We start from the raw sequence: 12,871 nt of genomic DNA, 5'->3' as shown, positions 1-12,871 counted from the left end.
TTCGGGGCTTAAGGAGTGGCCAAAGCTCATATTCACCTGAGCTGGATGACAAGATTTCTGGGCTGCAGAATCTCGCTTCTCAGCATGGTGGAAAGCAGGAGGGGTGCAGGGATTAGTATGCCCACAAGAATGGCTTCTCTGTGGGTCCAGCTTCCTATAGGTGCGAGACAAGCTGGATGGCTTGGCATAATACAGATAGTGATTTCAAGCTCTTTGTAGGTTGCAAAAGAGTATATGGAATATTCAGTGGGGTCCCAAGTATAGCATGCTAGGGAGTGTGCAGGTGGCTGGATGGAATCCCGAGTGGAGCACAAAAGAGTGCTTGTTGCAATGGAGTCCCAAGTATAACAAATGGTAGAGGAAGCACTTGTTGCAGCATTGGTTGGAGTCCTGAGCGAGAGGCACAGGGGAGCACGGACATTGTAGAGAGCATCCAATAGAGTCCCACATGTAAAGCACAAGGGAGCACTTGTTGCAGCATTGGTTGGAATCCCAAGTGAGAGGCACAGGGGAGCACACTGGGTCATGGAACTGGGGATACTTATACCCAAAAATGTGCCTTGGGGGCACATTCCTAGTGTAATGCTTTGCTTTCTAGAATTGTCCGGGTGGACCTGTGTGGAATGCATTGTGCCTGATCATTCTTTTCTCAGTTGCTGGGTGAGGACATCTCATGTGGGTTATCCTTCCCAGCATGTTCCAGAGGGCAGGACATATTCAAATCACTCAAAACCTTTAAGAGGCCCGGGAGGATAACCCCTCCCAGTTTAGTTTGTCCTGCAGAACTCCAGAGCAGATGACGCTGCCTTGCTTCCTTTGCCATTCTACCTATACTCCTCCTTTCTTTGCCTTTTTCACCCATCCATTCCTCTTCACTTTTATAACCTTAAAACAAAACAAACAAAAAAACCTCCTCTACTATTTCCGTTCATTTCCCCACTCTCTCCTCTTTTCCTGCTGATGGAGCCTCAAAGAGCCATCATTCTGCACGTACTGATGCTGAAGGGAAAGAAATCGGCGGACTCCTTCCAGCCTGCTAAGCCCCATCATCACTGTGTGATCTTGCATGCCGCACAAAGCACCCTGCCACAGACCACTGCGTCTTCGTCAGGTGCGACGGGTTGGCGTAAGGGCCATAACCCACCTTTGGGCCACCATGGAGGCCAGTTTACAGTGATCCAACACACTTGAAAGCACAACCATTCAACCTCCCCCCTCAATAGTCCTGAGAGCCCCGACCTCATTCTAGAGGAGGGCGTCCCCAGCGTTCCGGATGTCTCGTGGCCTGCGCTGCTTCCCGCCAAGCCACTCGGGCCCCTTGGAACAGATGCTGATGCGCCCATCCCGAAGAAAAGGAAACCAATACCCAGAAAAGGGAAGGGCGACGTTTTCACGGGCTCCCCTTTGCCACCGAACCCTGCTGGGTTCCCGGACTCTTCACTGCGGGGAGAAAAGCCTTCTCCTTGGCCCATGGAGGAGAGTGTGGGCGGAGGAGCTCTGCCGCTCCAACTACCACCTATTCAGACAGAGCACGAGCCGATAGAAACACCAGCACTGCCATCCAGCCCAGTACAGCCTGATCCAGTGAGTCCAGGACCCTTTGGGCCTATTGCCCCTAGTGGATCAGTGCATCCTCAACCTCTCGCAGGATCCACCATCCTGCCCCTCCCCTGGAGAAATACCTGAGCCCTGGCATCCCTGGTTTCCCTCTCTGCTAAACCAGATGCTTGAAAAACACCATCCAAATTTCCCACATAAAAAGCGCACCAAGCACAAGGAACAGTCCGCCGCCTCCGCCTCCTCCTCCCAGGACTCGGACTCTTCTTCTGGGTTTTCTGAACCAGCTACTAAAAAGAAAAAGAAGGGTCAAAAGCACAAGCATTCCTGTAAGTCAAAAGGGGCGGGAGGGATACAAAAAGTCTAACCGAAAGCATAGGCAATCCTCTTCTGAGCATTCATCACTAATCTCTGACTATGACTAGGAGAGGAGAGCTGGTCTTGTGGTAGCAAGCATGACTTGTCCCCATAGCTAAGCAGGGTCTGCCCTGGTTGCATCTGAATGGGAGACTTGATGTGTGAGCACTGCAAGATATTCCCCTTAGGGGATGAAGCCGCTCTGGGAAGAGCAGAAGGTTTCAAGTTCCCTCTCTGGCTTCTCCAAGATAGGGCTGAGAGAGATTCCTGCCTGCAATCATGGAGAAGCCGCTGCCAGTCTGTGAAGACAATACTGAGCTCGATAGACCAATGGTCTGACTCAGTATATGGCAGTTTCCTGTGTTCTATGATTCCCCTGACCTTCACCCAAGCAGACCCATGGAACCCCTGCCCCCCTTGACCTCCAAGAAAGGGGCCACAGGTTCAGGGTAGACCCCTACGGAACCAGACCCAGAGCTTGAATCCAAAGAAGAAGGGGAATGGTTGGATGGCCAACAGGTGGAGCCCTCTCCTCATTCAAGTAGGCTCTTTTCATCTGAAGACTTTTCTAACTTGTTTGTAAAGACCTTACAAACTCTGGGCCTAAAAATTGAAGGCTTACAAGGGCCTACTGTTCCTTCCAGGGAGTATTTATTTATGTATTTATTTATGTATTTATTTTTATACCGCCCTTCCAAAATGGCTCAGGGCGGTCTACAATTAAAACTAACCATTAAAACACCTTCCCACCACCTCTTCACCAGACCTGTTGTTTTCACTGCCGGAAACCTTTGCAGAAGTACTAAGACAGGAATGGCAGGCTCCTTCTGTACAGAAGACTACTACACAAGCTAATAAACACTATGGCTTTGCCCCCAAAGCAGCAGCCTTATTTCAAACATCTCTAGTTGATGCTCTCGTGGCCACTCTCACATCTGGTGCCATACTGCCCCGAGATGGAGAGTCCATGCTCAAGGACCCCACTGAAAAGAAACTTGAATCAGAATCTATATATTTAATTCTCCTGGGTGAGCCTTAGAATGTGTGTCCCGGCACCCAGCTGATTGGCTGGGCAGTGGAGGTGCCTGATTGGCTGAGGTGCACTGAAGAGGATTGGTTGGCGGTAGGCCCAGCTGCAGAGGCCAGGTGGCCGTGGAGGCAAAGCGCTCGTTGGAGGCTGGGGCAGGAGGGAAATGGGCCCTTTCCGGCTGCCCGCCGCCCGATAAAGAGGACCTGTGGTGGCGGTGGTGAGGTCTGGCCGAAAATGGCTGCCCACCACCCGGTGAAGTAAAATAGTGTGGGTGGGAGGGAGGAAGGGCAAGAGAGAGTGGGGCAGGAGGGAGGGGGAGGGAGAGTAGGGCGGCGGGGGACAGCCAGCCCCAAAGAGTGCACAGATGCTCTGTGCAGGTCAGCTTGTAAGCTTGAATTCCAACTAAAGTAAAACAACGAATGCATTTACTTAATCATATGGGTATCCATAGAAGCTTCTATCTTTTCTAGGGCATCACTGCTCTGGACGGATGAACTCCTTCAGTCAGCGCCACCTGATCCACCACCCAGACAGAGACAGATTATCTTAAAAATTCAAAGAGCCCAAGCATTTATGACAGATGCAACACTTTATTTGGTACGATTCGGGGCACTTGCCACGGCCAACAGCGTGGTAGCCAGACGCACCTTATGGCTAAAACATTGGCATGTCAACACAGCTTCCCGTTTTAACATGTCATCAGTCGCTGTTACAGCTACTAAGCTTTTCAGAGATGAGGCCTTACAGGATGTCTTAGTGGAGACAAAGGAAAAGAAAAAAGTGTTCCTTTCATCCACCCGCAAAGATGACAAGCAGCCTAAATAGAAGATTCAGCCAGCCCTTTTGGCCCAGAGACAGGGACACAAGACCACAGCGGACCAACTGGAACAGGCCTTGCTTCAACCTCAAGGCTAACACTACAAAACAACACTTTGGACAACAATCCAAACCCCGACAATCCACCAAGCGTGGGAGGCTGCCTATCTCGCTTCTTCCACTCCTGGGAGACCTCCATTTCTGACAAATGCGTCCTAGACACGATCCTCCATGGTTGCAAAATAGAGTTAATAACCCATCCCAGGGACAGATTTCTACCCACACCATGCTCCAAATCCCATCTGAAACACATTGCTCTACAACAAGCGATCAACCACCTTCTCACCATTTCAGCAATAGAACCAGTTCCTCCACACCAACTCCGACAAGACATCTACTCTATCTTGTTTATCATGCCCAAAAAAGATGCCTCCTTCAGAGCCGTATTGGATCTAAAATACCTCAACAAGTGGGTCAGATGCAGAAAATACCCAATGGAAATGCTCTGCTCCATAGTGGAAACTCTACATCATGGAGACATTCTGGCATCAATGGACCTCACAGAGGCATATCTTCATATACCAATCCACCCACACTCCCGCTGCCACCTCTGCTTTTCCTACCAGGGATGCCATTACCAGTACACAGCACTACCATTCGGCCTCTCGTCAGCCCCAAGGATCTTTACCAAGGTGATGGCCTCTCTAGTGGCTTACCTCAGACTCCTAAGGATCAGACTCTTTACTTATCAGGACAATCTCCTCATACAATCCAGAGAATCTGCAACACAAGACATAAACAACACCCTTGCTGCATTATCTTCCCACGGTTTTCTAATAAACACTGCCAAGAGCCACTTGACTCCCTCCGCACAACTCCAAAACCTGGGGATGGTCATAGACACAATGCGAGGCAGACTCTTCCGCCCGGAGGAGCGAGAAGACAAGATTCTGCACTTAACCCAATCCATATTGTCTCTCAAGAGAGGGTCGGTCATGACCCTAGCCCAACTACTGGGTCTCATGGTGTCCACCTTGGAAGCGTTCCCCTGGGCACGCTTCCAGCTCTGACCTCTACAATGGTTTCTCCTACCACACCAATTGGAGATCGCGCAAAAACGTCACACACAGGTCACTCTATCTCCTCCAATCAAGGAATCTCTACGTTGGTGGATAAAGCCTTCCCGCCTGAGTCAGGGCAGGCCCTTTCTAGACCCTCCCAGGATAATGGTCACAGATGCCAGCCTCTGTGGTTGGGGAGCACACTGTCTATCACACTCAGCCCAAGGCACCTGGACTCCACAGGAAAAGCGCCACAGCATTAAGTGGCTAGAGCTGAGAGCCATACGTTTAGCACTCATGGTCTTCGTAAACCAGGTCCACTCCCAGGATGTCCTGATACACACGGACAACATGACAGTGAAAGCCCGTGTAAATCACCAGGGAGGGACCTGATCCCACTCCCTCCACAAGGAATCGGTCCTACTAATGCATTGGGTGGAGACGCACCTGTCTTCCATCATAGCACATCGTGTCAGCAGTTTCCTCAACACTTAAGCAGACTGGCTGAGCCACCAAGAATTGCACTCAACAGAATGGAAAATCAACCCTAAGGTCTTCCACCTCCTCACCGGGAGCTTTGGGTCATCGGTCAGTGGACCTTTTCTCATCTCACCTCAACACCAAACTACCTCATTTCTTCTCCCACTTTCCATGCCAACAGGCAGAAGGAGCGAATGCCATGTGAACCCCATGGCCCCGGAAACTATTGTATGCGTTCCCACCAGTACCACTCCTTGGCAGATTACTCCACTGCATCCGCAGGATGAAAGCACAAGTGATTCTAGTGGCTTCCTACTGGCCTCGACGCCCATGGATCACAGAAATTCTCCACCTGGTGGTAGACGGTCCGTAGTTTCTTCCAACAAGAAACGAACTCAGTCAGGGCCTGGTTCTTCATCATGACCCAGCTTGGTTCAGGCTTGCCGCCTGGCAAATAAACACAACATATTCGGCCACCTTGGATATGACAAACTAGTCCTAGATACAGTACTAGCATCCAGAAGGTCATCTACCAACCAAATTTATCAATCCACATGGCGCATTTTTCTCTGATGGTGCAGACAATGCAAACTTTCAGCTATAGCATCAAACTCCCAGAACTTTTCCTTTTCCTCCAAGACGGCCTGGACAAATGGCATGCAGCCGCCCTGGGATCGCTTCTCTCACCTTTCAAGGGGAAAGGCCTGACCTCGCACCCACACTTGAAATGCTTCCTAAGAGGGGCCACCCTGTCATCCCCACAGGTTCGCTTCTTGGGACCTCCACATGGTCCTCAGAGTACTTCACGCACCTCCATTTGAACCACTGCATTCTATCTTCGTCCGCATTCTTTCTATGAAGCTAGCCTTCCTGATAGCTATCACATCAGCCAGGCAAGTCTCCAAACTCAGGTCCGTATCCGCCAATCTCCGATTCTGCATTTCTCCTCAGATTTGGTTACCCTGATACCAGACCCTTCAGTACTACCAAAAGTAGGTTCAGTATTCCACAGATCTCAGAACCTAGTTCTACCCTGCTTTTGTCCTAACCCCTCTCATCTAAGGGAGAAAGACTGGCACAGCTTGACGTTCATCGTTGTCTGAAGTGTCTCGGACCTTTTCATCCCATTCCACGGAAGCATTATTCGTGTCCTTCCTACCATCCACAATGGGACAACAAATCCCGACATCTACGTTGTCCAGATGGATCAAGGCCTGTATTTCCTTGGAGTATGAAGTCCCAACGCCTGCCTACCCCATTGAGGCTCACAGCTCATTCTACTTGTTCAGCAGCCACTTCAGTGGCCTTCTCCACGAACGCTCCTCTAGAAGATATCTGCAGAGCAACAATGTGGTCGTCTCCATCCAAGTTTACAAGATATTACAAGCTAGACCTACTGCACTCCTCTCAGGCTGCTTTCAGCAGGCGTGTGCTTCAACACAGCCTTCCTCACCAGTAGCCGGAGTTGCCCTCCCTCCCAGGGTCTTGTTAGCTGTGGCATGCCCCAGGTGGGATGTCATCACCCAGCAGCTGAGAAAGGAGCATTGGTCACTCACCGTGAAGGCTTCTCCTTGCTGCTGGTGTTGAGGACATCTCAACCCACCCAGGGCATCTACAGCTATTGGTCTGTACCTTGATCTACCTGGTTTTTCTGTACTTACTGTTGTCTCATAGTATACAGGTGCATGAAAGAATATCTGTGCCAGGATGGGCTCTCCAGTAATCCTATTAATAGTTTCAATGGATACACCTCTAGGTCTATGTCGCTGACTCATCTCCTTTGTGATGAGGAGAACATTACTTCACTGTCTTATCTACATTTCTTTCTGCTTGGCATAATCAGCTCGTTAGTGTGTTGCTTTGTCCTGTGAGAGGATGAGGGGAGTTTAGAGTTCACTTCTGGGTTCAGAGTGACCTCGCTATAGTTAATCTACTTAGCTGGAACCCCCTGCCTAGGAGGGAGAGGGGTGGTGGATCTAATTCCTATTCCAATTTCTGTTGTTAACATTCAAATCTAGGGGCGACTAGCCCACTACCAACTAAATGACTTGTCCTCATGTACTATAAACTGAGACCTCACATTGCGGTGCAGCTCCTGAGCAGTGTTCCCTCTAACAGGGATTTCCAGATGTTGTTGACTACAACTCCCAGAATCCCCAGCTGCAATGGCTTTTTCTTGGGGATTATGGGAGTTGTAGTCAACAATATCTGGAAATCCCTGTTAGAGAGAATATTGCTCCTGAACATATCCAAAGTGCAGTCGCCAAGCCTGGAGATGCAATTGCAAACAGGGAGGCTTCTGGGAGCTGAGTAGAATAAGTGTGGCTGGTAACAGTGCTACCTACCACCCAACCTACAAAAGAAATGGGCAAGTGGGCAATTTAAACTAATTTTTAACCTTTCTCCCACACACCCATAAGAATTTATCCCCCACACCCATTTATTTTGTGGGTTGGGTGGTGGATAGCACCCATCATGCCCTGCCACCCACCCACTTTGGTGACCCCAGGAGCTACGCATGGGGAACAATGGGGTGTTTTTTAATTTCTCCATTGTTCCTTATGGCCAAAACACTTGGAATGTTTTGAGTTTGTTTCATCAAAACAACTGGGGTCTACCAGTGTTTCAATGAAATGTTTCGACCATCTGCATTTTGTTTTAATCTCTAAACAAAAAGCAAAATCTGCTTCATGCAGATCCCTAGTATGGAGTCATTTCTGTATGCGTAGTATGGAGCAGAGCCCAACCTCTTCTTAGAATAAACACATTTGCATACAAAATGTTTGTGATGAAGAGCCAATGGCTTGAACTGTGTTTTTAATGAATACATTTTTTTCTCCATCCTGTTACTTATTTTGTGTGAAGTGGAGTCAGGAAAATATTTGTCCCTAGCTCATCCTGGCCAGTGAACCTGGATGGTTATTTTTAATTTCCCCTGCAATGTATGGCTGCTTTTGCCTGCTGAAGCTGTGTGTTGTTCGCCTTTTCTAATGTAGACTCAGTGTTCCATGGTGTGTTCTGAATTCTGTGGGTTATTGTGTAGGATCTACTGTGCTATGGATAGTTGCTTTCCTTTGGGTAAGAGCTGGACTTAATAACATTTGCAGTTCTTCCTGTCCAGGGACTCCCATGAACTTGAATAAATGGACTACTTGTTACACTCTGCTAGACTAGTAAACATTCTTCTGAGAATTTTCATTGAGTTTAGAGAGGTCACCTTGTTGAAGACAGTGGGTGCTGCAATTGGGATTCGAGGATCGGGATACCTTCTCAGCCATTATAGCATGTGTGCACTTCTTGGGAGTAGCTTTTACAAACATTTTTCAGCTTCTTAATACACTGATAGTCTTATTCAGTTTTGAAATTGCTCTCTTTTTTTTTTTGAAAAATTGTTCATTGGTTTGGTTTAAACAACAGTTACTAAGCATTTCAGAGAAGACCTATTTAAGCATAATTGTTCATATTTGACTTAGTTTCAGGACTATTATTTCCTATATTGATGAACAGTTTGAACGCTATCTTCATGATGAGAGTGGTTTGAACAGACGGCATATTGTTGATAATAGAGTTCACTGTTGCTTCTATTTTATTTCACCATTTGGCCATGGGTAAGTATTGTATTGCTTGTGGATTTGGGGCAAACGCATTTGTGTTATATAGTGATTTAAGATTTGTACATACTAATAATCAGGGAGTCAAACCAAACTTGAACCTAAAATCTGGTTGAGAAGGGTTTTGGTTTTTTAGTGCACTCAAACCTAAAATATCTTCATTGCCTTGAACTTGAACCAGCACTGTACCCCTGTGGTGAGTGGTTCATTAATTGGGCACTCTGGATATTCTTTTGAGGGGTGGTAAAGGCTCCTCAGCTTCAGCTGTTTGGAGAAATATTTCCCAATGCCCATCTGGGGTGGGGGGGAGGAGGGGAAGCAGAAGGAGAGATTGGTAGGCTGTCCCTAGGACTACTAATTTTCTTTTTGCTCAAGTAGAAGCTTCCTCATCTAGCAACAAGCTCTTGTTATGAAGGGTTCATACTCAATCTAGAAGCTTCTTGTGCTGCTTTGGCACTTTAGTCGTGCTTTCTGCCATTATATCATTTATCCTAAACAAGGTATTTTCCCGGGTTTTTATCCTGTTACGTATTGTTTATAAAAATATTTTTATATAATAAAAATAAACAATTGTAAATACTCTTAAGTGAAACAATCACTATATCAACTTATAGAGTTGCATTGCAAGCAGATGAAAAAAGTTATGTATTTTCTGCATGAACTGTCTGAACTGGTTACCAAACTACTTCTTAAAGTTGGTGTCTAAATCAGAACTGAAGCAGGGAGTTTTAAAAAAATTGATAAACTAAACCCAAATCTGCAATAGTTTTAATTCCCTGTTGATGACTAAACCTTTAAAAAAACACCTAAGCAATATTCTGGGGGGAAATAATGCATTTTATTAGAATGCTTTCCTTTAAACATGGAAGGCAATAAAGTTTAAAATAGTCTGGATCCTGCCCATTATCTTTTACAAAGCTGGTTGTGACTAAACACTCTTGAAATAGATGAGTCATGACTAATTTTAGCCCTGTTCATTTCAATGGGACGTTGTCATGACAAACGTAGTCCATATCCTGCTTACTATAAATTAAGAATTTTATCTGACAGTTTTTGTATGTTTGAGAATGAGTATGCTTATATATTGACCGTTCGTGTAAATCAATATTTGAAGGGATTAGTGGTCTAAATGCTATAAACATTTAACCTTTTGTTTTTAGTCTCAAGCCTTTGGATGTTGAGTTCATGAAAGCCATACACAACAAAGTGAACATTGTGCCTGTAATTGCAAAGGCCGATACACTCACTCTGAAGGAGCGGGAAAGGCTCAAGAAAAGGGTAGGTATTCCATACCAGCATGGAAACATTTGTGACACCTCATTAACAATTAATACATGTTTGGTACAGCTAATAAGAGAGACAGATGAATTCTTCCTATTTGGAGCTACATAGGAAAAGCTCTGCTGGATCAGACCCAAGGCCTATCTAGTCCAGCATCCTGTTTCACACAGTGGCCCACCAGATGCCTCTGGGAAACCCATTTGGGCTGGTATCCGACTTGGGCTGGTATCCAAATAGGGATGTGCAAACTATTAGAATGAATTGATTCAAATCCAACTCAAAACTGCTTGCATAGAATGGGATTCGTTTGATTCAGTTAGAGTCCGGGTGAATCCCATTCTGTGCAAGCAGTTTTGAGTCAAATCGATTCAAATTTGATTCGAATTTCTTGCACATCCCTAGATCCAAACTGCTCTATGTGCAAGTACAAAGCACTTCCACGCATATAAGGAGGAGTTGCTGACTGTTTCCAGCTACAGCATTACGTGCTGTGTCAAATTGTACTCTGGAGGAGCCCCTAAGGAGTTGCTTTTGGGGTGGCATGAGAGACACAATGGGAAGGGGTTGGGCAAAAAACACCCATTGCATGCATAACCTTGTGGATTCCTCTGCATCTTCTTATTTTTTATTTTTATTTTTTTCAGATTTTGGATGAAATTGAAGAGCATAGCATCAAGATTTATCACTTGCCTGATGCTGAATCAGATGAGGATGAGGACTTTAAAGAACAGACCAGACATTTGAAGGTAAAATCTATCTGTAGGGTAGCAAACACTGTGATAAAGATCATTGCATAGATCAGATGTTTTCTGCTAGACTGTTCCCAGTTGTCTTCATAGCACAATGAAATATCTTTAGTTATGATCTGTTTCCTGTCGTGATTGATTGATTGATTGATTGAGTGCATTTTTATGCTGCCCAAAACTTACGTCTCTGAGTAGCTTACAACAAAACGAAATAACAGAAAAGTTAAAACATTAGTTAAAATGTTAATGTGGCTTAACAAAAACATGCTCCTAAGCTCCCATCTCTAACTTAGTGGCTGACTCGCTCTTCTGTAAATGCTTGAGATGCTGGGGACTGCTACAAGCGTTTTTACTTCAGGAAATATGTTACAATTTTTTTTAAAATCCAATTGCAGGCCAGCATTCCATTTTGTGTAGTGGGGTCCAATCAGCTGATTGAAGCCAAAGGTAAAAAGGTTAGAGGCCGCCTTTATCCATGGGGAGTTGTTGAAGTGGAGAACCCAGAGCATAATGACTTCTTGAAACTAAGAACCATGCTAATGTAAGTTTATTGCCTTTACTTCAATACTTCAATGTTTATCCCATATGCTTTCCCATATGTTTTCATAGAAAACAAGTGGTCTGGTCACTTACTTATTTATTACACTTTGAAGCAGGGTAAGTATCTTGTCTTGATGACTGGCATGATTAAAAGAACTTCCAAAGGCAGATGTACTTAGAACTTCCACGTTCTTTTAAGTGTGTTCCATTTGTCAATCCAAAGAATTTGTCAGAAATTTTGTGAGCAAACTTGATTTGTGGGTTTGACACACCTGTAGGTTGGCTCAGCTTGGCACACTGCTATAAAAGATGAAATTTCCTAGACAGCCAGGTCCAACAGCCATGTAAACCTGTGGTTGTGGTGGTTTTTTAACATGTACTTTGAAAGTTGTTTAAGTTTGAATATGTATGATTTGATCTGTGCGTTCTACCCTTTCTCTAGAATCAAAACTATAGAAAATGGGTCATGTGAAGCAAAATGTGTTGCATTGGTGTTGAACAATAGTGTAAAGGCTAAATATATACACACACTGTTATAGTCCTAAGCATGATTTTTAGCATACTGTAGATCTGGATAGTGGTTCCATATATCCATAAATAGTGGGTGCTGCGCCTGCGCAGATCAGCTTCGGGCAGAATTTGTTAGCTCCTTGCGACGCCAACCGCCACCCGGATGTGACTGCAGTACCCTCGAGTGGCGGTTAGGCATCTCTACTTCCAGTTTCTTTCTGACTGCCATAGCGATCAGTACTCGGAGACTCTTTGCTCCTCATAGAAAGTTTGTTTGCTTGTTTGTTAACGCTTCAACGGTTTTTGGACTTCTGGTTTCGGACTCTTACTATTCTTCTGGAATTCCCCTTCGGTTTTGGACATTTCTTGAACAGTTTTGAACTTTGTAATGGACCTGACTACTCTTTTGTACTACCTCGGATTTGGCCGCGATCTCGGATCTCAACCCCCTTTGACCTAGGAACAGAACGACTACTCTTCTCTCTTTCTCAAAATGAGCTCGAGCAAGCCTGGTAAGGCGGGTAATTCCGGCAAGAATACCTTCAAACGCTGCACTGATTGCCGTGGAAAAATCCCCTCAACAGACGGCCATACCCTATGTCTGTTCTGCCCGGGGGAATCACACGATACAAAATCCTGTTCGGTCTGTGTAACCTTCAGTAAGCAGACTCTTAAAAATCGTGCTGCACATCTTAAAGTATTTTTGATGGAGGATGCTTTGCTGCCTAAAGCTGCCCAGAAAGCTGTGGCTACGGGTCCTGCGTTGAGTGCGCAGTCTAAAGACCCAGGGAAGTCGAAGAGAATCTCGGCTTCTGACGAATCGACATCTGCCGCATCAACATCGAGGGCCACGGCATCGAGTGCCTCGACATCGGATCCTTC

At 45.9% G+C, this 12,871-nt stretch overlaps 1 protein-coding gene across 2 annotated transcripts in view; it reads left to right on the top strand.

Moving 5' to 3' along the window:
• SEPTIN2 (septin 2) overlaps positions 1–12,871 on the top strand; it is a 54,338-nt gene that overhangs the window by 20,882 nt on the left and 20,585 nt on the right. For both annotated transcript variants that reach the window (XM_053304359.1, XM_053304360.1), the window contains 4 exons: positions 8,775–8,909; positions 10,073–10,190; positions 10,838–10,939; positions 11,335–11,480. In XM_053304359.1, the coding sequence (XP_053160334.1) occupies positions 8,775–8,909; positions 10,073–10,190; positions 10,838–10,939; positions 11,335–11,480 (501 nt within the window). The remainder of the gene's footprint in view (positions 1–8,774; positions 8,910–10,072; positions 10,191–10,837; positions 10,940–11,334; positions 11,481–12,871) is intronic.

The sequence above is a fragment of the Hemicordylus capensis genome, chromosome 3, assembly GCF_027244095.1.
Source record: "Hemicordylus capensis ecotype Gifberg chromosome 3, rHemCap1.1.pri, whole genome shotgun sequence".
Lineage (NCBI taxonomy): Eukaryota > Metazoa > Chordata > Lepidosauria > Squamata > Cordylidae > Hemicordylus > Hemicordylus capensis.
This window is presented reverse-complemented; position numbering and strand designations above follow the sequence as displayed.